The sequence below is a fragment of the Amblyomma maculatum genome, chromosome 1 (assembly GCF_055883805.1).
Source record: "Amblyomma maculatum isolate TAMU_Amacu chromosome 1, ASM5588380v1, whole genome shotgun sequence".
Lineage (NCBI taxonomy): Eukaryota > Metazoa > Arthropoda > Arachnida > Ixodida > Ixodidae > Amblyomma > Amblyomma maculatum.
Window position 1 is genome coordinate 335,045,392 of NC_139344.1, and position 26,256 is coordinate 335,071,647.

Here is a 26,256-nt window from a genome sequence, read left to right on the forward strand (position 1 = left end):
CTTATTATTCTGGTTATTCCACACTCATAATCCAGATCTGCTGTCACTACCTGTCCTAAATAGGTTCAGTCATCTACCTCTTCCAATGCCTCACTGAGAATACTTGCCAAGTGCACTCCACCCCAACCTTATTATTCTGGTCATTCCACACTCATGATCTAGATCTGTTGTCACTACCTGTCCTTAATAGGTTCAGTCAACTACCTCTTCCAATGCATCACTACCTGTCTTAAACTGCTTCTTCCTTCCGAGGCTGTCAAATGTTACATTTAGTTTTATGCATATTAATTTTTAAACCCTCTGTTTATCATTGCGTGTCCACAAGTTAGCTAATATTAACTCGTTCCATTCTTTGTGTAGCAAGCACTCCATTTATTAGAAACTGGATATGCAAAATCACGGTGCTGCTTGATTTAAATACTTGTGTGCCATCAGAATTTCGTTGAAAAAACTCTGCAGCCATTTTTCGCTTTTCAGGCTACTAAAAAATTATTGCCGAATTCCCCCTCGCAATTATCTGAAAGATGGCCTTAGCTCCAAGGAACTATGTGGGGCTAAGGGCATGGATGCCGCATCCCTTCTATACTTGACACTGTCACTAATTACATCAGGACCACAGAAAGATGACGTTCGACCTATGTGGATGCAACATTGTGAACAAGAGGAAGGGAAAATTCATTGATATGCCAGTCCCTTCAGCTACTTTCACAAGTATGTGTCGAAATTTGTAATGTGGTAGTCTTTCAGAAATGCAGTCGAATCCGGACATATTGCACTCGAAGGGGATCGCAAACACAGAAGTGTGATTACGGTGCACTCGATTTCTAGCGGCTCGCTACCTACCCCTCTCGATACCAACAGCACGCCATTCTGGATGTCTCAAAGTTTGCATCATCCGCCACCTTTGGTAGAAGGCACCGCTGATCAGTAGAGGTCCATGCAATTCTGTTACCTCAAGAGAACTTCTTGTTGGGTTAGTTGGTGTCTGTTCATTATAAGTTAAAGGCGCCAAAACAACACGCACACACACAAGAAAAGAACGGGACAGAGCGCCCGTTCTTCTTTTCTTGTGTGTGTGTGTGTGTGTTGTTTTGGCGCCTTTAACTTACAATGAATTCTGTTACCATTGGTATCTGATGTATACAGTAATACAGAAATTAAAATTATGTTAGTACTTATTTCTGCATCGCTTTCAGCGGCAAAGCAGGCCACGCAAGAGCCGCCGTGAACCTTGGGTCAGCTGGGTTGGCTTCATCGCAGTGTGGCCTTGAAGATAAAAACACCAGACGAAGACCACCCTCAAGCACATTCCACATTCACCTCGTCACAAAATTTGGCGCTAGCGCGCCTACAGGTGCTGAAGGCCGCGCAGCTGACATGATTCTTTGCACGAAATAGAGTGATCGTGGTATAATCGTGGGAGTGCAGTCAGGAAAAGCCTTTTAGCAAGAGAAACAAGCGCATTGAAAGATCGCACACGGAAGGAAAAAAACATACAGGACAAGCGCTAAATATCGCCTATTTTATTTGCAGCCACATGCGCAATAAACAACATCAAACCCACCGGCGTTTCACAAACGCCAACTGAAATTTGTAGGAATGCACGTGTATCGATCCCGCTCTCCTTCCTAGCCAGCGCCGAGTGAGCGCGGCACAGTCGACGGACGCGCACCCGCCAGGAGGGTGTGCGGGAGAAGCACGTTATCGTAGGCACTGGGAGAAGGCACAGCGTTTTCCTCACTCATACGGGAAGGGACTGCATTACAATCGCGAGGAAGAACTCGAAACCCGATGCGCAATAACCGATTCCTTCTCAGATAGCCACTATTCATTCCTTCACCTGCCCGGCTGACGACCACAACGACCACGGATAGAACATTCTTCTGCAGTGTGTGTTGCATTGAATTAGAGTTAATAAACGGTTACTAATAAACGTGTCTAGGCCGACCGAGAAATTATTGACGACTGCAAGCTCGGCACCAACGGTACCCTGCCCTGCTGACCATATGGGGTAATGACACTAACGTCTGATCAGGCCGGCGTCCATCTTCGTCGTTTCGCGTCCTCTTTGATGCAGTAAATAAAACGTTTCGTTAATGAAGAGGCGTTCGTAATTGTGCGATGTCAGCGCACGTTAAAGATCCGATTGAAACCGTAGCCCTCCACTACGGCTCCTCTTTCCTTTCACTCCCACCTTCATCCCTCCCCTTACGATGCGGTTCAGGTGTCCACAGAAACAAGTGTGACAGATACTGTGCATTCCCTTCCTGTGAACCAATTTATTATTATTATTATTATTATTATTATTATTATTATTATTATTATTATTATTATTATTATTATTATTATTATATCACCCCTGCCGAGCTTGAAGCAGGCTTGCACTGGGTCTGGGCCGTGAATTCACACCATGCAGCTGCGTCCCACCAGCTCTCAGCGTCTCACAAACGCCTGCATCGACCTCATCCATGCAAGTCCGACATTCCACCGCCGTCAGCCACCATTTCCCCTGTCACTTCCGTCTTCACGCTCCCTCCCTTGCCTACCAGCAGAAGGCTTCAAAATTGTTTTTAGGCCAGGAGGGGGCCTTGACCTCCGCACGACCACTAACGGAGCGCTGCTACAGGCCCTGTGCACTTGCCAACATTGACGTACCAGCTGGCCCAGTTGAAAACCACTAGAGTTCCTGTTGGGACCAACTGGCCCAGCTGAAACCAGCAGATTCCCAACTACCCCAGTTGGAAAGCAGCTGGTACGTGTTGCTGTTGGGACCAGCTGGCCCAGCTGAAACCAGCAAGGTCGCTGTTGGGACCAACTGAAACCAGCTGATTCCCAACTGGAAATTTTCACCTGGGAAGCAAGCAAATGCATGCCGCGTACGAGAAACGTCTGCTCGTAGTTGGCATGCGAGCTCGTTTTCCCCGCCGGTTGTGCATAGTGTGACCCCATAAATTCAACTGGGATCCAACTTGGAATTGTTCCTTAAACCTAGACCAGTTACGCCTTTCCCCTGGGCCGGCATGAATGATGGCCTCAACGACGACTTAATGTTCCTTTATTTGTTTGAGGCCGTCGATGAGTTCAGTAGAGTCAACGAAGATTAGTGCAGTGCACGTGGTGGCGTGGCTGTGGCACGCACGTTTGTCGTATGGTGCCTCGATGTCGGCGCTGCATCGAGGCACCCTAGTTTGTCGTTTATCGAGGTGTCTGCGAAACACAAGCGGCCTGCGACGGGTCAAGACATGCAGTGTCTCTGGATTTGGTTTGATTTGATTTATTTATAGGAAGGGAAAGGCGAGGTAACTGTCTCACTTGTTTTCTGCGGACACCGCGACCGCGCCGTAAGGGAAGGGAGGAAGATGGGAATGAAAGTGGAAAGAGAGAAAGAGGAGCCGTAGTGGAGGGCTACGGAGTAATTTCGACCACCTGGGAATCTTTAACGTGCGCTGACATCGCACAGCACACGACGCCTCTTCGTTTCGCCTCCATCGAAACGCAGCCGCCGAGGTCGGGTTCGAACACGGGTGCTCCGGCACAGTAGTCGGGCGTCTTACCACTGCACCACCACGGCGGGGCCAGTGTCTCTGGAGAACTCAGGGAGGGAGGCACTGGCCAAGAGCGAGGGTGCACCATGACGGATACATTAGGATATTCAGTTAATTTGATATTTTTCAGAATGCGAAAAGCGAAGCCTAGAAATACAGGAGACTGTCCCAGTCGGAACGGTCAGAACTCAAACCGAGCCGGCGTTCCCGCCATTCCCGTGATGTGATCAAAACTCAAAACCCGACAAAAAAATCTTTTTTGAAATAAAAACAAAATATGAGATGATAAAATGACTTTTTTTAGAAAATAAATTCTAGTGATATTTAACCACCCGGCCACTTTGTGGCCACCGCCAACACGCAAGCCACAGGCCTACAGGTGTCGCCACGAGCGGCGGCGATAATCTCGTGCCAGCCGGTCGGTAGTCTTCTGCTTGTGCTTGTGTACTGCGTGCATGATTACGTGCATGTGCATGCAAGTTTATTGCTGTTATATCGTTTCCCGACTTTTTCTGATGCGTGGTCTTTAACCCTGTACAGAGCCATTGAAGTTTCATCGCATTCTGTGACCATTCATCATCCTTACGTTTGCGCTGAGGTTCACGTGAGTTCCGCGTTTCTTTGACGTGTTTGATCTGGTGATGAGAGAGCATCGCTAGAGGTTTGATACGTCTTTTTTTTGCTGCAGTGTCAACGCTAGTGGTCATGAAGCGCAATCATCGGTCTTATCGCGCGGTAAGTGTTGCCTCAGGTCGCCTTCACATGTTTGCATGGTTTGCACCCACTGTAACCTGTCCCGCGAATCGATCATCCGGGAACCATCTGGTGAAATGGTTGTCATATCTCATTAGTGGCGTGCTTGGCATTGACAGGATCCATAGTTTACAAAACTCACGATTTTATGTAAATAGTAAAGGAAGGAATGTGTGTGTCACGCTTTGACGATACGTACCACATGCAGCGTTTTAGAAACTATAACGCAAAAGCAGAATTCGTACTCGAGGCATTTATGTGGTCAATTTTGTCTCATGTCGCGCAGGTATGAATCAGTTGGTGCAGCCACAGTTATCGGAGACTCTTCGAGCATTCTCAGGAGTCGCCGCTAATGAAGCATGTTTTGATGAAGCGCCGGACGCGATCGCCGTGAAAAAGCGCTGTCAGTCTGAAAAGCGTCTCAAGTAAGGCCTTGTTTTTGCGGCGTACACGCTGTTCACATAGACCGCCAGCACTTACTCAAATTGCTTCTTTTACAGGAAGAGTAGCACTATTTGGAACTACTTCAGGCAGGCTGTGTTATCGGTGAAGGATATACCAGACACTGACGTGGTAGTCGGCCTGCGCGAGTTGCTTCGCTGTGCCCAAGAATTTTGTGAGTACAGCACTGATTTTAGCTGGGCTGATTTAATACAAATGCAGAGGCCGAACACGATTCTATTGAATAAAGGAAGTGCGCTTGGGCACCGCTGCACCATCGCCTAATGTAGGGAGGTGTGACTAACCGTTGAGTCATATATAACTTGAAGGTTACCCACTTAATACTATGCTTACTGCATAATAATATCGCTGTTCTGGCAAAATATTTCGGATGGTATCTGCACTCTGCTTTTGTTCTTTTGTTTTCTTTGGGACAACCTAAGCTGTTTTGAATCCTACTCATTCATGCTATTTGTTCATGTTGTACTCCTTCAGCTTCAGATATCTATAGTTCATTGGTGAAATACCATATCCCTTGATCAAAATAGTAAATAGGGCTGGGCTCGAGCGCAGGGCAGTCATTTTATCTGTTTTGCTGACGTCCTGTTTTCTTATGGTTGTTGCATAGCTGGTGGAGAGTGCCTTGAGGAAGTTCTGCACGCATCAGCACTACAGCTGCTGGATATCTTCGAGACAGATGGGGATCATGACTATGTCACGGAGCACCAGAGACAGCAGCTCAAGAGGGCCTTTGGGAGCTTCCCTCCCGACCTCGCGAAAAAGGCCTGCACCTTGGTGCACAAGATCTTCACATGGTTGCCACCAGAAACGAGGGAGATGCTGCTCGAACAGAGGAACAGCCTGGAAGACACATTTCCCGAGAGCACCGAGTTTGCTCGGCGAATCAAAGTTGGTGCCTTTGTGCCGTTTGTGGACGATGAGGTGGACGCATGTTCAGAGGACGAACTGTTTGTTAGAGGTCAGGCCTGCCTGGACATAGGTTTCAAAGAACCGTTAGCAGTGGTGACAGAGAAGCCAAAGAGCCGCTACGATGCCCATTGGCTGAGGAGTCAAGTGAAGGCTGCTCTGTGTGATGGAAACGCCCTGGGGCTTTCAGTGGACGAGTGTGTGAACATAGTGGCCCCCATGCTGGACTCGCAGCGAACTGACAAGGAACTCGAAGGCGAGGTAATTCACTTGCCCCAGTGTGATGTTGTGGCTGCTTTCTGCTTGTACTAAGCAGTACCTTTCCTTCTTTAAAACCACTCAAAGTGACGTTTGTACCAAGCCTAATCTACAGTATGTGTGCTGGTTTGCAGAAATGATTTCAATAGCTAATTCAATGTGATTTTTCAAAACATTAGTCAGTCTAATGGCAGTTGCATGGAATTACACTTTCAGTGATGGAATATGTTAGAGTCATGTGCTTTGTCTCAGTTCAAAATTGGCATCTGAATGTGCATAAAAATAAGCTAGGTTGGCTTTATGCAGTCCTGTTTTTTTTTTTTTTTTTTCTCTCATAATGAAATGAGGGTATCTGTGCGTTCAGAGAAGTTTTGGTAACAGATGAATGAGCTTTCTCTGACTCAGGTTTTAAAGAATTCAAATTAATGGTTAAAAGCACTGGTTTGCTTATTCACATGTCTAAGTCATCAAGAGTAACTGAAAATGTTATGTACAAGCAAAGAAATCTGAAGGAAAATTCAAATTTTGTACAAGCATCTCAAATGTAATAGAGGTTGTTTGTTAATTGATTGTGAACATACATGGCGAAGTCAGTGTATGTACCCTTTGAAAATTAGAGCTGCAGGCATAACTATTCATCTTTTCTTTGCAAAAAAAGAAAAAAAATTAATATTCAAACCAAGGTGCTGGTTTGATATCTCCTGCTTCTTCTTTCAGATGTATGAAATTTTTGGTGCTGAGTTTCTTGGTGTGATACATAATATCCTGGACCACCGTAAAGAGCTTGTGAAAGCCATGAATGCTGATGCATTAACTATGGCTGAGCCTTTTGCACATGTTGCGCCCCCTTTCAAGAGCCAGCCATCAAAGCCTACATATGGATGCCAAGTCACTATTCAGGTAACCAGTGCTAGCACAAATATATGGCTGTATTTCTGCATTCATTGCTTGTTAGACACCCAAATGCTGGAGTGTCCATGGTTAATTTTAATGGCGCTTTTCTTTCCGGCTAAGTCAGATGATAGAGCATCCTCTTGATAACTTGGATTGCATCTATTGAAATTGCCTGCACACTGCTCACTCTGGGTTTCTTGACATTGGCTGTGCAGTCTTTCATTTCTCTATCACTTTTGTGTTGTTTTCAACCTATTTTCCATTCCAGTCTGAACAGGAGAAGAACTTGATGAAAAAGATTCAGAAAGAAGAAAAAAGGATGGGACGGGATCGTATGAAGAATGTGAAGGAGCAGGAAGATGAGACTTTGCTGAATGTTGAGTTCCTTCGTAGGCAAAAGTAAGCAACTACCTTTCTTGTGTGTTACCCGTTTTTCTTTTGTGAAGCATGCCTTACAGCATTCAGCATTCTTTTGTGGCCCCACCCCATCCCTGCAAATTCTCTAATCGCATTTTAAAGGACTTGAGGTTGAGTTCAAAACTTTAAGTGCACACTCTCTACCCCCTCTCACTATAGATTTCTGGACATGGAATAGACTCCTTTCCTTGGTGCTCTTTCTTTCCTTTTTCTACTTTTGTTCCCCTTCCCATGTGTAAGGTAGCCTACTGGGCATCGCCTGGTTAACCTCCCTGCCTTTCTATTCTATTTTCTCTCTCTCTAATCTCATCTAACCAGCGGACCCTTTACGGCCCCCTGCTTTAGGGATCTTGGGCTCATGAAATTCGTTAGCAATAATAGCCTTCAAACAGTTCAAGGTATTGTAAGATTAATATGGCTAAAAAAAATGAATGGGTTTTGAAGAAAAGAAACACACAGTAAAACTGTCTCACTTTAATTTGCTGCTTGAGCATACTATGAGGGAAGGGATGGAAGAGGGAGCGAAAGAAGAAAAAGATGAAGAGGCTCCATAATAATTTAGATTAATTTTGGCCACTGGAATAATTCCGACCACCTGGGGTTCTTCAACCTGTAATGTCATCACACAGAACAAATGTTTTGCGTTTGCCTCTTTTGAAGTGTGGGTGTGGCAACCACGTATTCGCTGTCATGTTCTTAGGCTCAGCAGCTGAATGCCTGAACTTCTGAACCACTGTAGTGGGTCAAAGGTCAAAACAGTTCAGAACAAAATAGCTCGGTACGCATTCTGGTAAATGGTTGGTGTAACGTTAAGAGATAGAAAGCGTGCAGAGTGGGTCAGAGAAATAACTCAAGTTAACTGACATTCTAGTCGAAATTAAGAAGAAATGGGCATGGGCAGGACATTTAGTGTGAAGACATTTAGTGTGAAGGATAACTGATGGTCTCTAAGAGTAACCAATTGGGTTTCAAGGGAAGGAAAGCATAGCAGGGGGTGGCAGAAAATTAGGTGGGTGGGTGAGGTTAAGAAGTTTGCAAGGGTTGAGTGGATGCAGCTTGCACAGGGCCAGGTTAATTGGAGGAATATGGGAGAGGCCTTCGCCCTGCAGTGGGTATAGCCTGGCTGATGATGATGATGATGCACACTGTTGTAGCTGTTGACTCGAGAGAGCTAAGAGCAAAGATAACAAACTTGATCAAAATGATTATCAAAATATGATTTTATGATATGATTATCAAAATTACTTAAGCTGTAATTATCTAAGCTGTATTATAGCTTTGTTCTCATGAACAGTAGTGCAAGCATACTTCTCCTATAAATTTAGTGGTATGTAGAACAAAAATGGAGTGTAAGAAAAGAAAGAAAGAAAGCTAATGGGATTGGTGTGTGTGCGCACACTGAAAACAGAAATTATGCCAGAATATGGAAACAGGGTAAATCACATTGTAGGCCAGAACAGTCTAACTTTGTGTTTCACTTCAACTAAGTCCTTTATCTTTCTGTTCTAGCTTACCTGCTTTAACCATCCATAACCAAATGTTATTATCCTGATTGTTGCAGACATGCTGAACTGAATGCTGAACTTATGACTGCCAAAGCTACTCCACTTCTGGCCAGGAGGCCGCAAGCCCGTGTAGAGAGGTATCCAAATGTTTATGACTCCTATGCTGAGGCCAAGAAATCTGCGGCCTTCATAGCAGGAGCCAAGGTAGGTATTACATTTTCTATCATGGAGAGGGGGAGGACCATTGGTGATGAAATTGAGGCCTGTGCACCAGCCTTTGGGTTTGAACCTTGGTGTTAAATGGTTATATTGTCGCTATTTGCACAAACAACGCACAGTTGACGACTGATTTTTCGGATTCACTATATACCATAGAAATGTTTGAAAAGTTAAATTTTAAATATTAAAGTTACTTTACCTATGTAAACTTCCAATTGCTACTATGGTGGAGGAAGGGGCCAGCAGCTTTGTGCACATTCTGAGGCTTCACGGTCTCACTGTGCAGTTCTTATTTTTTTTAACAAACTTGCCATAAGGCATACAATAGAAAATCATGCAGAGTTTTCTTCCAGAAACCGAGGCTCTTACTTTTAGCGTTTTCCGTTTGCCATTTGAAGAAATCCTCCTCCCTCGTAGCCAACAGTCCCACTTCTTGGAGAATCCGTGTCCTTGACGCCCTTGTTTCTGCACAAGCCCGCAGCGGGTGGCGAGCATCCACCTCTGCAGCCAGTGTAGAACACTAATTGTTTACATAGTTGACAGGCAGCAACCAGCATTTGGTGGCTGTACTGCTGTCAATGATGCGTGCAAGCGAACACGGGGCTAGTCCAGAGGCGAAAGTGAGCTTGCCATTGTGAGCTCACTGAACTGCCGCATTTTGGGGATGCTTCACCACGTAGACTTCACACTCTGTGCGGTGAACTATCCTTAAAACGCGTCGGTGTTGTTATAAAGACTGCTAGTGCATCATACTGCGAAAAGGGTCCCACTTCTATTATGTTCCTTTCTAACTTGAATTGCACATTATATGATCACATTTCAACTCTCTTGAAGCCTGAATGAATGATTTTCCATCTTGCAAATTAAAGGAGGCTTGGCAATTGGCAGCAGTGCCGCAGCGAATGCGAATGAGGTCCGAACAATTGAGCAACCAGTGCATCCAAAATTTTAGGGGCTCATATACATTAACTCCGTGGAGGATGTCGCATTGCCTCGAAAAAGTCCGAATAATTAAGCATGTGCAAAAAAATCGGGTCCAAATTTTCGCGTGTTAACTGTAGCAAATATATACTTGCATTTTGGCCTGTGTCACTTTTTTTTTTAAGCTGCTCACAAAGACTGACAAGATGTTTTCTTTCTGTTATATACAACAGATGACTCTGCCTACAGACTGCAAGATTACCTCCAATGGGAAATATGAGGAAGTATCTATACCGTTGAGTGAGCCCCCTCCAGTGAATGTTGGCAAGCACCTGGTTGAGATAGCCAACTTAGACGAGGTACACCGAGTTGCAATTTTTCGCCTTGTAGGTCATGCTAATGTTAGCTTTTCTTTTTTCGGCATTTCTACTGAGCAGGTCTGCCAGGCAGGCTTCAAAGGGGTAAAGACTCTGAACAAGATACAGTCCATTGTGTTTGACACTGTGTACAACACAAATGAGAACTTGCTGATTTGTGCGCCCACGGGTGCTGGCAAGACCAACGTGGCCATGCTCGCCATTCTGCACGAGGTGAAGCAGCACATCAATGGGAGGACTTTAGGTACAAACTTCAAGGTGAGATACTCGGGGGTTTGTTCACTTAAGCGCCATTGCTAGACCTTGTGGAAACAGCGCAGGATACAACGAAAGAAACTGCTATATTTCCGCGATTCTAAGCATCCCCCCTAACTTCCCCAAAAACTTGTAAGAAAAAGTTTGCATGAGAATGCAAGCACCCCCTTTCTGTGAGGAAGAGGGCATAGACAAGGCATCTGGTGCACTTGCTCACTCATTCGAGCTGAAGCTGCTGGAAACGCGAGGTTTTGCAGTGTCCGCGATGTGATCTCCACACCTTGTGTTGCTTAGTTCTGACACTACGCGACAGCTGGCAGCACGGGATGCCAGAAGCCGCCTGGAAGCAACCCTGATTACTATTAGTGTGTTGTCGCGTCGACTTATAATTGTCACCCATTTGGCTGTTCTCGGCAGGTTTTCAGGCATCGCGGGCTCGCATTGCTTTGTTGGGTATCAGTGTTCGGCATACGTAACGGAAGTTGAAAGGATTTTGAAGAAGGCTGTGGCAGCTTGAATTTCAAGCGCACTGCAGTTGTGTTTGCGGAAGATGTTTTGTTATTTCTCACGCTTGTCTCGTAAAGATATCGACACGGAAACATGGGGGGCATCTTAGATGCTTCTAATCTAAGTACCCCCCCCTTTCACTTTGGGTGTTTAGAATCAAGTAAATATGCTATAGTCAGCACTGCATCATCTTTTTCTGCTTTTTTTGTTCGCTCTGTTTCTGTATACTGTTACCTCGTGATCGTCAGTAGATGTCTACCAATCCACATAGCCACTTGTTCCCATAGCTTGTTACAGCTGCATTTCGCATTTTTTTGCTCCCTATTAGCTTCAAAACGTTCAGCCTATTTCATGTCACATTGTTTTACTTTCTGATAAGCACTTATGCAGGGTTTGTAAAAGGTGACCCCAAGGAAAGGAAAGTGAGCTTTTCTTTTGACACCTTTGCTTTTGACCTTCTTGTCTGTTTTTTTTTTTTAGGTTATCCTCTCATTCCAGAAAGGTTGCAAATGTTTTGATATAAGGTTGTGCGCATGTTGCAAGTGAAAGAGGTCATAGCATTGACCTAGCTGTTGCAAGAATGCATGCTGCTAAGCTTAGCTCTTTGAAGTGGGTTTTGTCCTTTGTAATAACCAATTTTTCATGGCAGTTTTCAGGGTTTCTGAAGTTATTATTGCTGCCTGCCATGGTACTTGCTTATGCCACCTTATAGTAGGGTTCATCATATAGTTCAAACTGTGGCAGCTTTAACCTTGATGCATAGCGATAAATGACAGATATGTGTAGAGCTTGTGAAATATGCCCACATGAATGGTGTGTTGTGCTATAAACAAACTAGGATCCTTCAGCAAATGGATAGACATAAAGCTACCTTGACACCCCTCTTTGTCGGCTATTGTCACGTGACGTTGCCTCCGCAGAAACATTTTTTGAAGGTACACGAGAGTGAAGTAATTAAGCGTTAAACATTTAGCTTCAATGTCTCCTTTACTTGTAATTCTTTTATCCACATTTTTTCTTGCCTTGTGCCTCTGGGAGCTATGGGACCCCTCTACCAATGTCCGTTGTAAATGTGTCCTTCCTTGCATCACATGATGGCACTTTTGTAATTAGAGGGAAATGTGGCTAAAAAAACAAACAAGCAAAGAAAAGTTTACTGTTCCCACCATTAGTGAATACTATGTGGTGTATAGAAGCACATGACTTGGTTGGGAGGTTTGTAGTGGTTTACTGTGCCTGCTGAATGCGTAGACTCACCACATTTACAGTATGGTAGGGATTTTTGTAGCATAATGATACACTACGCGGGTCAGAGCCGAGTTTCGCGTGTGGGCGCCGCCCGTTATGCGCATGTGCGAGAGCCACCAAATTCGAAGTCACTAACCAGAAGTCTTATGCTCAATCATCATTGAATCGATACCTAAAAAATAAATTAATGAACCTTGCCTTCCACCGGAGATTCGAACCTCCATCCCTTGGATCCCCAGCTCAGCGCTTTACCATTGCGGCACGCCCCGGATCATGAATCACTCTTCATAATTCCCTTTGTCTACAGTGAGAAGGATAGTGGGATTCTGTGAGTGACAGATACTGTACCTTTCCTTTTCTGTAGACGAATTATAGAACGCCGGTGAACTTTAATGCGTTCAATGAAATGCTGGTTGTGTTCGACAAGGGGCGCGTGCTTTCCCAGAGAGGCCGCGAGAGAGGCCTGGAAGATTGAATCTTTCCAGTGCGCACTGCCGCGGGCGCTTTGCGCTACGTATATCCAGGCATAGCAGAGCTAAGCCACTGCTATTTCTTTTTTTTAAGGCTCTTTTCGATATGAATTTGAAATAACTGAAGATTACAATTTAAATCTATCCAGTAATGTGCTGTGACAAAGCATGTCAGCTGTCATTACGATTTCAATTTGTTAATTCTCTCTTGTGTTGGAACGTGTCACTCAATCAGCGCTGATTACAAGCAATGCAGCCTGTAACTAGCACTTCCTGTTCGGTGTGGGGAGCCAGAGAGAGGCACAGAACTTGCCCATTGGGCCCTGTCCACCAGGCCATCATCTTAGCATTTGAATTTTGACACAGTAGGGTGAAAGGCTCTATTTTGTAGTAACTATTAAATCTAGCATCAGAGTGGTAAGCTTAAAATCACAGGCATGGCTCTGGTGAGTGGTAGCTGGCAGCCAGCATGGCCGGGCACTATTTGGTTGTACAGTTGCGTGACGACGTGTGACGCGAGCATTTGGAAGGGTGAGCGGTGTCAAACCCCCTCTAGTGGTAGCTGGCAGCCGACATGGCCGGGCACTATTTGGCTGCATAGTTGCGTGACATTGTGTGATGCGAGCACCTCAATTCATTTGGGAGGGTAAGCGGTATCGAACCCCCTCCAGCACCCCGCAATCTGAGTAATACATGATACCCCTAAGCCACGTGCAAGCACGTTTGTATGACTTGGTCAAGTGGGTCCTTATATCCATGCTGGGTGGCCTTCCACATACTAATATGGTTGCTTATGACTGTATGCATGCTAAAGATTTTGCGTGATATACAAACAGAGACACAAAATAAGAAATTTACTGTTTAAGCGAATGGCAGAGGACACGTATGCGAATGGGGAGCTGCGGACGGGAGCGTTTAACACTGTCACATGTATTACTATTACCCCTCCCCCCATTTCTTTTTTTCTGAGTGTGAAGGATTTCTCTAGTGTTTAAATTGAAGTGACTTTCTGCAACTGTTCTGTTTGTCAGGTTGTGTACGTGGCTCCCATGAAGGCCCTTGCAGCTGAGATGGTTCGAAACTTTAGCAAGCGACTTGATTCACTGGGTGTTGTCGTCCGAGAACTGACTGGTGACATGCAGCTGAGCAAAGCCGAAATCATGAAAACACACGTGAGTCTGTTATCGCATGATAGTAGTAATCATTTCTAATGGACCACAGAATGTTTGCTGGATTGGAATGGAAGTTTGTAGTGAATGCTACTTCTGCTGGTTTCCTGTAAATTGTTTGCCCAAACTAGAGGTTTAATGAATTGCATTCATGTGCATAATTTTTTACACTTGCTGGATAAACCAAGCTAAAGTGAAAATCCTTGTCCCTGGGACGAGGAGCAGATGTTTTTTTTTTTGGGGGGGTCTAGTAAGCATGAGAGAAAGAACACAAAACAGCAAAACTACAGATTTACTCACAGCTCAGACTCTAACTAGCCAACATGGCAGAAATGTACACTCCTACTAGCCCAATGTGTAGAATGGAATTTCTCGGGATGGAGTACGTTTCAATAGGGACTAACTACTCTTTAGTGTCCACCTGACTGCAGCCATATGACTACAAAGTAAAGCTACAATAGCACAGTTGAGGAAGGTGCTGTGTCACTTCTCTTTGTAGCTGTATGGCTCCGCTGAGGTGGGTTTCGATGGGCATTTGCACCCATGATTAAAACAAATTTATTCTGTTTCGTGAACTTCCTACAAACACATTTCGGAAGGCTGCGCTACTTGATATACAGAGACAAATGGAAGACGACACACGAATGGAGCGCTTCATTCGTGTGTCGTCTTCCATTTGTCTCTGTATATCAAGTAGCGCAGTATTGCACAGAATGATCAATCAACTGGCCCCCGTGTTTACATTTCGGAAGCCTTGTTACTGCTTTGAGTTGGTCAGTTCTGACTTCCCGTCTTCTGCTAGCCATTCTAGTTAACATAATGGAGTGACTGCCTTTAATAAGCAGCACCCCAGGGTTCGAGCTCTAGTCTGGACTCAACTGTAAGTTTTTCCATCAGCTGTAAAGTTTCCGGAAACCTTTTTGTGCACAAATTGCGTGGGTGCTAAGGTGTAATTAGTAGTACTCCGTTGATTGAATTCATACTCTTGCTGTTGGTGTTTTCCATTGGCACTTATAGTTTGCGATCCCTCTTGCAATGAATAGCTGCACGGGAAGTCAGTTCTGACTTTCCGTCTTCTGCTAGCCATTCTAGTTAACATAATGGAGTGACTGCCTTTAATAAGCAGCACCCCAGGGTTCGAGCTCTAGTCTGGACTCAACTGTAAGTTTTTCCATCAGCTGTAAAGTTTCCGGAAACCTTTTTGTGCACAAATTGCGTGGGTGCTAAGGTGTAATTAGTAGTACTCCGTTGATTGAATTCATACTCTTGCTGTTGGTGTTTTCCATTGGCACTTATAGTTTGCGATCCCTCTTGCAATGAATAGCTGCAGCAAAATAAATGTAACACGGGCAGCTGCATGTTCCATATGTCGGATGCACCATGCATATTTGACGCTTGTACAGTTTGCAAATTGCTGTTAAAAATGTTCAATTACCGGCAGTGTTGATCAAGACTGTCTTAAGCTGCAGTTTTAATGAGGTAACTCAGCCACCTAGCAGCTGTCGACGGCATCTATTGTTATTTGCATGTCTGTTTTTCAGATGCTGGTGACAACGCCCGAGAAATGGGATGTTGTTACGCGGAAGTCGACGGGCGACATTGCACTCAACCAGATTGTGAAGCTGTTAATCCTGGACGAGGTTCACCTGCTTCATGGAGATCGAGGCCCTGTACTCGAAGCACTTGTTGCTCGAACGTTGAGACAGGTACATTCTACTGGTTACGATGCTTTTAAAGGCATAGTATGGTACTGTCGAGATGAGTAGAAAAATATTGGTATATTCTCGCATACCTTCCCTGTCATGACTATAATGAGGGCGGCACTTGTGGATTTGGTAGAAATTTATATTTTAAATTGGATGGTAGCGGCTCGGCTACTTCGGCTGAGTAGAGATACTGCATTTTTTGAATAGGAATACTAGAGTGTTTCTTGTAAAAAAACCTGAAGCGTCCGAATTTTTTATTTTGAAACCACTGTGGAACCTCATAGGGAAAAGTAAAAAAAAAAAAAATCTAATAATAAATAGCTTGATATAGCCGAAATTATGGTGTATTATCCTTCATAAATGCTACTACAGGAGCTGCACGGTTTAGTCAGTAAAGGGATAACTCGTGCGATCCTTGCCCAATGTTGATGGTTCTAGCTTCGAGTTGCCTTTTCATTAAGGGGAGATGCACGTCGAAAAAGCGAGTTTTTCGCGACATTTTTCAATTTTCGGTTTTTTACTGCAAAATTATCTTTGGGCATTCAGCTACAATCCCCCCAAAAATCAAGGCAAAATTCGAACGCGAAGTTAATAAAAAATCCATTTTATTGAGCCAAGGTGACTCGAGAAACTGCAATTTTTCGCGCACATCGTCAACTTTCGCGCGTCTGCCTCTCGAGAACGCGGGAGCGCCCGCCATTGCCGTCTGCTTGGAGAGGAAGAGTAAGCCTTCTTCTCTCCGACAGCATCTCCTGCAGTTTCGTATTTTTGTATTTTTTATTTTTGTATTTTGTGAATAAATTTCATGTGCTTGTGTCATGTTTTTCAAGAATGCAGATGTTTCAAACTTTCAGATGCGTTTTTCTCCAATTCTAATTTTCAGCATTTTTTACATTTTGTGCACAAACTTTCAAGTGCGTAGAATTCTCAGATTTGGATAAAATTTTGCACACAGCTTCTCCAGAGTATGCAGAATGGGCATATCTATCTGGATTGTCAATACCTCTTCTACATTTTTTGGCAAAAATTCAAAATGTTGACTAGCAGCACCCATAATGTACACTTTTGATGTTAGTGAATTTTTTTGCAAATACAGGATATTGTAATCAAATTTCAAGTAGTTTTGCTCATACTACTAAACCTAAGATGCAAAATGAGCTATTGCAAGCTACTCTAAACATAAATTTAATCCTCAAAAAAGTGTGCACAAAAAGCCCTATATTTTACTTTTGAAGACTCTATTACACAAAAACTATGAATGCTACATAAAAACTAAGACCATATTTGGAATCTGCATTAAAATCCTTATCAATGATATAAGTTTCATAATCATAGGTTGAATATTAAGAAAAAAGTATCTTCGAGGAGCATCTCCCCTTAAGCATGCAGAGGAGCGATCAGATGCACACACTCTAAACTATCTACTGTAACGAAATGTTTGTATTTTGTGTATGGGTAATATGACTTTGAGGGTTCCATATATTTAAGAGCTTTCGTGTGCATGCCATTTTTTTTTTCTTTGGTCAGGTGGAGTCATCTCAAACAATGATCCGCATCGTGGGGCTGTCTGCAACGCTTCCTAACTATGAAGATGTGGCTCACTTCTTGCGTGTAAACCCTCGCCAGGGGCTGTTCTACTTCGATAACCGATTTAGGCCCGTTCCGCTTGGGCAGACTTTCATTGGCGTCAAGGCAACATCACCACTGCAGCAGCTTGCTGACATGGACGAAGTCTGCTTCGACAAGGTGTTCTCTGTTGTTCAGAGAGGTTACCAGGCAAGTGAAGGGATCACCACTCAAATTATTACACACAGGTTTGAAGGATTTGTAGGGTCAGGTTAATATTGGGTGGTGCCGTACTATTTTTGCATTTCCTGCCCTTCCTTAATGATTAAAGTGATGCCATGAATTTTATTTTTATTGCTGGGCTTGAGCCAGTATCGAAGAACTAATGTGGAACATGGCTTCACTTCAGCAAGTGATGAGGGCTGGAAATACATAAATGTAATGGAAATGTTTTCAGAACTTTATATTATCCCAGCTTTGATATCCTGTGAAACTCTAAGGGAGGCTGAGCATCGGAAGGTTTGTGATAGCCGCTTTGTTGCACATTCAAATTAGTGCTCTGGAAGTCAAAGGCAGTTGTTGCTTTCATCAGAATGGGCGTCGTGATTGAGCACTGATGGCGGTTTTCTTTTTTTTTTTTTATGTGTGGGTGTTTACTCTTGAAAGCTTCTATTGTTTGTAAATAAAATTGCACTGTAGCTTTGGCTGCATAGCCACAGAAGGTTGTTCCCTAGTATAGTTCATGAACGTGAATGAACGGCGTTTTTGTAAGACGCCTTTGCAACTTCACAAGATGTCCACACAAAGAACTGGCCTTTCGGTTTTCTTTTAGGTCATGGTTTTCGTCCACTCTCGAAACTCTACGGTGAAGACTGCTCGGGCACTGAGGGACATGGCTCAACAGCAAGGAAAACTGGCCAAATTCCAAGTCCAGCAGAGTGCTCAGTACGCTGGTGCTGAGAGGCAGGTAGGTAGATTGCAACACATAAGACAGCTTGACAGACTGTCCATGCAGACCTGAGTGTTGTCTGCTGCTTTGTGGCCTTGATATCTTGAAATCTACTATAGCTGTAACTACAAATTTTTTTCGCAATGAAAAGGTTATCGTGATATATTAATGCTGTGTTGGTGGCAGGGTTTCAAGTTTCAATTTAATTTGCATACACAGGTATTTTGTTGTAGTACAGCCCTTTGGTAGCTACACTTAGAGGACAAGAATTCATTAGGCTGCATGGTTACAAACCATCTGTGTCAGAAATCGTCGAACATTGCATTCCTTTGTAGTGTGCTAATCTTCGTTATAGCCACTGGCATGCACCTGCGCTGCTTAGTTGTGCACGGACAAAGGAACTGAACAAACGCTGAGGTTAAGCGTTTGTCCAGTTCCTTTGTCTATGTACAACTAAAGCAGCGCAGCATTTATGAGATGTTCCAACTAGCCCAGTCCCAAGCACTTATTGCTAATGTATGCCGGTGCGCCCGAGGACGATGAAGTTGGCCACTTGCTTGGTGGTTGTCTACGCCTGACGCTCTGCTGCAAGTTCATCCTGAGCAGCTAGATCCATCTGGGCTTCCTGTATAAATGCACCCCTACACCTTACTTATATGCCCCTTCCTCCATGCTTTGTTGGTGAGGTTTTTTTCCCCATTGTAGATGCAAACTAATGTTTTCCAAATCTTCCTGCTCGTCCAAGCCCAATGCTGCAGTACAGAATGTATCTAATGTACTGCTGAAGCACATGCCACCTTTTGGTATTAGTATCTATCCTGGATATATAGAATCACTGCTTATAGACCCTTTACAGCGCGAGCGCATGGGCGCTGCCATATTTGATCATGTGACCCTTCCGCCATCGCTGGCCTTCGGGCCTTCTGGTTTGACGGCTTTCGGCGCGCTAGTACTCGGCTGCACGGTGCGGCGTACCCGCTATCGCTGGGGACAACCAGCTTGTAGACAGCCGAAACATTGTGCACAATACTTGTGCACAATTTAACATTGTGCACAATACTTACTGCTCAATATGGACGCGCGTGTAATCCCCGACAATTGATAAGATATAATTTTATCTCCTGTAAACGTCCTGGCTTCAAAAGACTATTACGCTGCTTGAAGGCCGCATCAGGCGCTCAGGGCGTTCACCTGCGCTCGGGCGAAGGTGACTGGAAACTGCACCGGAATTCAGAACGCACAGTACGCAGCCCAAGCAAGCGGGGATATAAAAAAATCTTATCATGGTAAATTTCGTCATTGGCCCGTGCATTAGTTTCATAAAAGCAGCAGTTATTACATGTATTTCAGCAGTACTTGTCTAATTAAAGTTTGGTTTTGTTTGTGCGGTGTTACGTCCCAAAGCGACTCAGGCTATGAGTGGAGGACTGCGGAAATTCCCATCCCCTTGGGGTTCTTTAATGTGCACTGACATCGCACAAAACACGGGCACCTGGGTTTTTGGCTCCAGCGAAAAGCAGCCGCCGAGGCCGAGATTCGATCCCGCATATCCTAGGGAATAGTACCTAATTAAAGTAAACAGATTCACTTACATGCCCACACTAACTTTCCTTCTCTGCTCAATCAATTCGTATAACTGCATAGACATTAATAGCAAGGTCAAGGTACCTCTTAACGCCCTGCGAAAAAAACTCGGCAGCAGTGCAAAGGCTCAATATCCAATTCCCGAGAAAACGTCAGGGTCGTTCTCGCATTGCCATGGCTACTGCCGGCGCTAAAACGAGCTGGGGCGTGAGGTATAGCCATTCTCTTCAATTCACAGGCGCTTTCTTGTCCCAGAAAGGAACATGAACTCGTGATACATCTCCCAGAAAAACGGTTGCCTAGGCCATGATGTGCACCTTATGTAGAAAGCGTCTTCTGTTCTTTCGCCATTAAACAACAGGGTCATTAGCTCTACTTCCTCGCAGAATACTTCGATAATACACATGACACCTGCATCAAAGCAGCGCTGTTTAAAAGTCAGCTGGTATTCTTACACAAGATACACAGCAGCAGTTAGCACTGCGCGCCGATGCGTTCCGAAGGCCAGCAATGACGGCCGTCCTAGTGGCGCCACCTTTTAGGGAAGAGTTGAACTACTCGCTGTAAACGGTCTATAGTGAACTGTCAAAAAGTTCCTTAAAAATCTCACGTAAAAATATAGCACTGCTGAATTCATTTATAGAACTTATGCAAACGAAACATTTGCTGTATCAAACTGTGTGCCAGGCCTCTGTAAGTGGTGCTGCATGTAATGTTACTCCCGCGATCACTTTTCCCACATGGAGCAGTGTAGGGCATGGCCTTCCTGCACCTGCTGGCCACGGTAGCTTCTTGAAGACGCTACAAAACTGTCTAATGGGAGGAGCATGGTAATGGGAGGAGCATGGCTGTAGCCTTTGGTCTGGTCGTGTCATTTCCCACGCGACAGAACTGCCTTGGAGGAGAGCCAGCGTTTGATGCAATGCGTACCATGTAGCATAGTCCACCTACATGGCCGAAGTCTACCAACTGCTCCCCATGTTCACCTCACTCGCCTTGTTGCTGAAGCCACTGCAAAAACTCAGCTGTACCTTAACCTTAGCGTGAGGTAATTGTGCTTGTGGCACACAAGAAACCCGATTAGACCATCTGTGCTGGGCAGTGGCTACTAACAAAGCATCATCCAGAGCTGAAGGAGAGAAAAACATTTGGCGGCTTCAATGAGCACTAGGCTGGACCTGACAACGTGCAGCAAGCGGCATGTTGCCAATACGCCAGTGGCTGACACTTTGCTGCAGTAGGGTACACTTTACCCTTATTTGTAGGATACAGATAATCTTACTCATTGCCACGTTTCAGTTTCGAATTATCGATATATCAAACTTCATTCAAGTTTGATATATTTGAAGTTAATGCTAGTACCAGGATATCAAGATTGAGTTGCCTCCACTTCTTTTCAGCAGAATTTAGATTTGCGTCTATTCGTGAGAAGGTTTGGGCAACATTGCAGTGATACATTACTGTTGCTGGGCCCTAGTTTCTAGGCATTGGTTAATCATCTTTGTGTGCACTAGTTTCTCTACTTATTCTTGCATTCTATATTTAGGACCCTCTGATATCCTTCGACTTTGCTCTTTTCTGTTGCAGATGAACAACTCTCGAAACAGCGCCCTGAGGGATCTCTTCCCCTATGGTTTCTCTGTGCACCATGCGGGCATGTTGCGAAGTGACCGAAACCTTGTCGAGAAACTTTTCAGTGAAGGCCTCATTAACGTCCTTGTTTGCACGTCAACACTGGCCTGGGGTGTAAACCTCCCAGCACATGCTGTAGTCATTAAGGCAAGTGTTTTGTCTCTCTTTGATTCTTATTTTTTTCTCCCCTTTTTTCGACACCTATTCCCTGCTTTGCCAGTGTGTCCAAGCCAGTGGTACCAATAACAGTGCAAAACGTCAGAATTTAATACTTTGTCTGTCAATGATTTTTTTTTTTTTTTTCAACACTTCACAAGTATTTACTTTCATTCAGAATGAACTGCAGTAAGATGCATTTAAATTGGCAAGTCAGATTTGTTAACTGTTCATGTCATAGAATTTCATCTTGTGAATTGATGACTTAGCGAGTTCAAAATTGATGCATATTGATCATATTTATCAGGCAGAAACCATGCAGACTTCAGGCGTTTAGAGCAGCACAAAATGAAAATGCTGTGGGTCCTTGGAAGGCAATCGGAGGAAGATTGTTGGCTATATACAGAAACAAATGAGGCCTGCATCATGAATATTTAATTGACAACTCGTAAACACTATTACTGCATGCACATGAGCACATTATGTTAAGAAGGCCGACTCATTGAAACTGCAAAATATGCAGGGCAATTGTAGATTTTGTAAGTTCTTTGTTTAGTGCAGCGGATGTCGTATTTATCAGCCCTTAGTCGTGATGTGTTCTTCATGACGCTGGTAGCTCTTTCGTTCCTGGTGCACATGTTGCAGCTTACAGAACTGGAAAGGAAAACAGACATTGCTGTAGCTGAGCTAGTAAGAGCAGTACAGCATAGGAGTTGATGGTGGAATCTTTACCAGCATAACGGTGTCTTCTGTTATGTATTCACTGAACTCATTGAATATTAGAAGAATACTAATAACAGTGGCTTTCTCACGATAGCTATCAAAGTACATACAAGTAGTACTTTGCTTCCTTCACCTCAGTGACCGATGGGTTCCTGGTATCATACTTTATGCGGCCTTCATCTGGCCACGCTTTGCTTTTTGCTGAAGAGTATGTTGACCAGGGAATTTTCTGCAGGTTCATATGGCTAGTAATAGCTCCTCCTTTTCCCGACAGGGCACTGACATCTATGACTCAAAGCACGGCACCTTTGTGGACCTGGACATACTGGACGTGATGCAGATTTTTGGCCGGGCGGGCCGTCCACAGTTTGACAAGGAGGGTCATGGCACCATCATTACCACTCATGCCAAGCTTAACAAGTATCTGTCACTGCTCACCTGCCAGTTCCCTATCGAGAGCAACTTCCACCAGAGCTTGGTGGACAACCTGAATGCTGAGGTAAGCCCTCCTGTGATTGCACCAAAGATTTTAGCTAGCCTATTGGAAATTTTTCGTCGAAATTTCAGGCTTTAACTCTGGTGCTCTGCTGTGTGTTCCATGCCAGTGCACGTTAAAGAACCCCAGGTGGTCGAAATTTCTGGAGTGCTGCACTGCGGCGTCTCTCATAGCCCGAGTTGCTTTCGGACGTTAAACCACAACCACCTTCCCCCCCCCCCTTTTGGGGCGGCACATATCACTTGTTTATAGGCAAACAGTTCCGTGCAGCTAGTTGCAGTAAAGGAGCAATCACTCATCGAGTAGACGCGAATGAGTAATTACTCCCTTATTACAAATCTACTCCATCTTGAGAGATTCACGTAACATTGAGTGGTTAGTCGCAATTATTGCTAAGTAACACATAGTTATGCGGCCTGCTCTCCAGCTTCTTAATTTTACATTCCTTATTTGCTGCTTTCTAAATGTTCTCTGAGGTAAAGGCTCTTAGGTAAGGATGACCAGCTTGAAATCTAAAGTGTTGCATATTTTATTTCTTGGTGTTTACCAGAAGAAATTAACCCTAAATTTACAGACTACTTGATGTAGCACATGTGGGAACTAATGTTTAAAACGGCAGTGTAATAAAAAAAAGTCTTTTGTTTAGCATGCAAGCCATAGTCAGTAAATGCTGTGAAGGCCCTGCCACAGTGGTGCAGTGGTTAGGGTGCTGGACTTCTGCGTCCAAGGATGCAGGATCGAATCGTGGCCAAGGCGGCCACTTTTCGATGGAGGTGAAAAGCAAGGCGCCCATTTGTTGTGCGATGTCAGTGCACGTTAAAGAACCCCGGATGGTCGAAATTTCCGGCGCCTCCCACTACAGTCTCTCTCAAATCCTGAGTCGCTTTGGGACGTTAAACCTCATCAGCTAAACCAAATGCTACGAGGAATGGTGAATGCTTTACAGTGAAAGCTCGTTAATTCACAACTCGTTAATTCAAAATTTTGGATAATTCGAAATAGTCATCGTGGTCCGGTCCGCAGTGCATAGAAGTCTATGCGCGTAACAGCTCGTTAATTCACTCAAAAATTGGCGCCGCCACCCATAATTCGAACTGCGCGCTGCCAAGCGGCGCTGTTAAAAACCATCGTTGGAAGCTTTCATGGCAGAACGATAGATGGCACAACCATCGGGGCGCCGCTAGGGTGCTGGAACAAGTACTAAACAGTCTTTCCTGCCGCGACTCCTTCGAGGAACGACGTTTTAGTGTTATCGACCATGGTTTCGTGTTGCATTTCGTGAGCCCTCGTTTTGCACGCCGCTTGTTGTGAGCTTGTGTCCGCGAGATGTGTTCGCGTGGGAAATACTGTGCCAAGACGGTGAAGGAGAAAGTGGCTATTTTACGCGAGGTGGATGAACGGAAGGCCAGCAAAGTGGAAATCGCGAAAAAGCACGGGATTCCACCAAGCACGTTGTCGACGTACGTCCGAAATAGGAAGGCCATCGAGGATGCCTATGAAGCCGAAGATTTCGCCAGCAACAGAAAAAGGCTTCGGTTAGCCAAGTATCCGGAAATTGAGACCGCTGTGATCACGTGGGTGAAAGAAATGAGAAGCGCTGACATTCCACTGAGCGGCCCAATTATCATGGCGAAGGCGGCCGATTTCGCCCTGCGCTTGAATGTGGAAGATTTTGTCGCCTCCGAAGGATGGTTTCACCGCTTTAGAGACAGACATAATCTTGTCTTCCGGGTGTTGTCTGGAGAAGCCAAAGAAGACTCCCTGCGTCGCATTCGCATGCTAGAAGACCGAGTGAGTACGGTAGCCCTCAGAGAGAAGAAGCAGAAGATGATAACAGACTTTTTTGCTAAATAAATGTTTTTCGTGCCCTCCGGGCATCAAACGCCTTCATTTTTGCTCACTTTCATTAGTTCGAATTTTGGTTAATTCGAACTGGCCTGGCGGCCCCGTGGAATTTGAATTAACGAGCTTTTTTATTACCTGAAAATTAGGTTTTAAAGGAGTATAGACATACATTTTCTGTTTCGATATTTTTTTTCTTTAATCGATCCCCAATGGTCTAAAAGAGAGGTACTGCAACCTGAAAAGCTCCAGCACAGCTTAGTTAATTATCAGGGCATTTATCAGGACCAGTTTCAGTTTCTATCTCTTCGAGCACGTGTGCGTGATGATGTCAAAGATGCGAGAAAGCTACACGAGCACTCCTGCCTGGCAAGACTGGTGATCACCTGGGCACGGAATTTAGGTACGCATACAAGTGACGTTTTTCATCTGCTTGGGATTGCACATGCAAGAAAATATCATCATCAAGCAGCACTTCAGCGTAGCTGTGGACATCATTCGCCCGATTACATGGACGTTGTCAACATTGCCAGGTGCTTTGATTTTGACCCACTCTCCTGCGACTCAAGCGACGAAGCACGAAGCAGCAGCAACAAAAGCTTGGTCAGTTGGCATGCTGGGAATGTCAACTGGTAAGACATGTTGAACAAAGGAAGTTGCTGCTCTCTCAGCCCGGTTTGTCAGTGCTGTCAGCCAAGCTGGCGTCCGAAAAAGTGCTTTGGTATATAGTTACAGCATAACGTGATCCGCCAACAATCAGCCACCATTACCTACTACACTGCGCGGCTACAATGCATGGTTCCTGTGCTCACGTGCTGATTGGTCCTGATGCGGTAGGCCTCGTGCCGCTGTCCAAGCAAGTGCCGCCATCTGGCGTCATCAGTGCGATCTTCGTTGTTGCTGACGTAGGTACTTGCAGCATAGAGCGATCCACCTGCGACCAGCCACCGTGACCTGCTACACCGTGCAGCTTCCGTGTTCACGCGCTGATTGGTCTCGATGTGGTAGGCTTGCGTGCCGCCGTCCAAACATGTGGCGCCGTCTCTTCAATCTGGGCTTGCAAAGTCATAGCCTTCGCTATCACTAATCTATCGCGGATCACTGTTTATTTGCGCACATAACAACTGCTTCTAGAGAGAATCGACGCCAGGTGAACTAATTGTAACGCGCACCAAAGCAGACAGCATGAAAGGCGATCGAGTCAAGTGCGCAGAAGCACAGAACTTTCCAAGCGTGCGCAGTCTACACAGACGCGGCGAGCTGCCCTGTGTCATTACTTATTTTGCTCTGATGACTCGTCACAGTTGTTTGATGACGTCATGCTATTTACCTATGTAGACGTTTTCGTCACAGAGATGTTACTGTTGATAGGTTTTGAAAAACTGGGTCTTTGCCTGGCTTGTAATTAAAATAAAATTAAAATGTCTTGACAGCAACTTAGGAGGTTGGGATTGCTTGGGGAGCATCTCTACATGCCCAGGAAGGCAATCGTATTTCTTCCGGTGCTTCGAAAATTGGTGCCTATGCTAGTATAGTTGTGCTGAAACACAGCTGATGAAGATGCCTTGTGTTTTCATACATGTTAGACAGATGTTTTTCTTCGTAAAGATCCTGTCATTCATTTAAGTTCTTGAAACCTTGCATTTGCAAGTTTATGGTAACGGCGTTACTGTAGTGGTGTGGGTATCTTTTTTTG

General features: G+C 44.7%; 1 protein-coding gene across 2 annotated transcripts in view; it reads left to right on the top strand.

The window, feature by feature from the left end:
- The first annotated feature begins 3,917 nt into the window (after positions 1-3,917).
- Positions 3,918-26,256, top strand: part of LOC146207479 (activating signal cointegrator 1 complex subunit 3-like) — a 66,798-nt gene continuing 44,459 nt past the window's right edge. Inside the window, exons 1-17 of one of the 2 annotated variants that reach the window (XM_084587695.1) lie at positions 3,918-3,963; positions 4,086-4,149; positions 4,234-4,280; positions 4,585-4,723; positions 4,799-4,914; positions 5,368-5,927; positions 6,642-6,824; positions 7,087-7,217; positions 8,797-8,944; positions 10,114-10,239; positions 10,318-10,515; positions 13,769-13,909; positions 15,448-15,612; positions 17,140-17,388; positions 18,011-18,145; positions 21,299-21,490; positions 22,497-22,721. In XM_084587695.1, the coding sequence (XP_084443821.1) occupies positions 4,587-4,723; positions 4,799-4,914; positions 5,368-5,927; positions 6,642-6,824; positions 7,087-7,217; positions 8,797-8,944; positions 10,114-10,239; positions 10,318-10,515; positions 13,769-13,909; positions 15,448-15,612; positions 17,140-17,388; positions 18,011-18,145; positions 21,299-21,490; positions 22,497-22,721 (2,706 nt within the window). In that variant the 5' untranslated portion in view covers positions 3,918-3,963; positions 4,086-4,149; positions 4,234-4,280; positions 4,585-4,586. The other variant, XM_084587684.1, reaches the window with a different exon arrangement.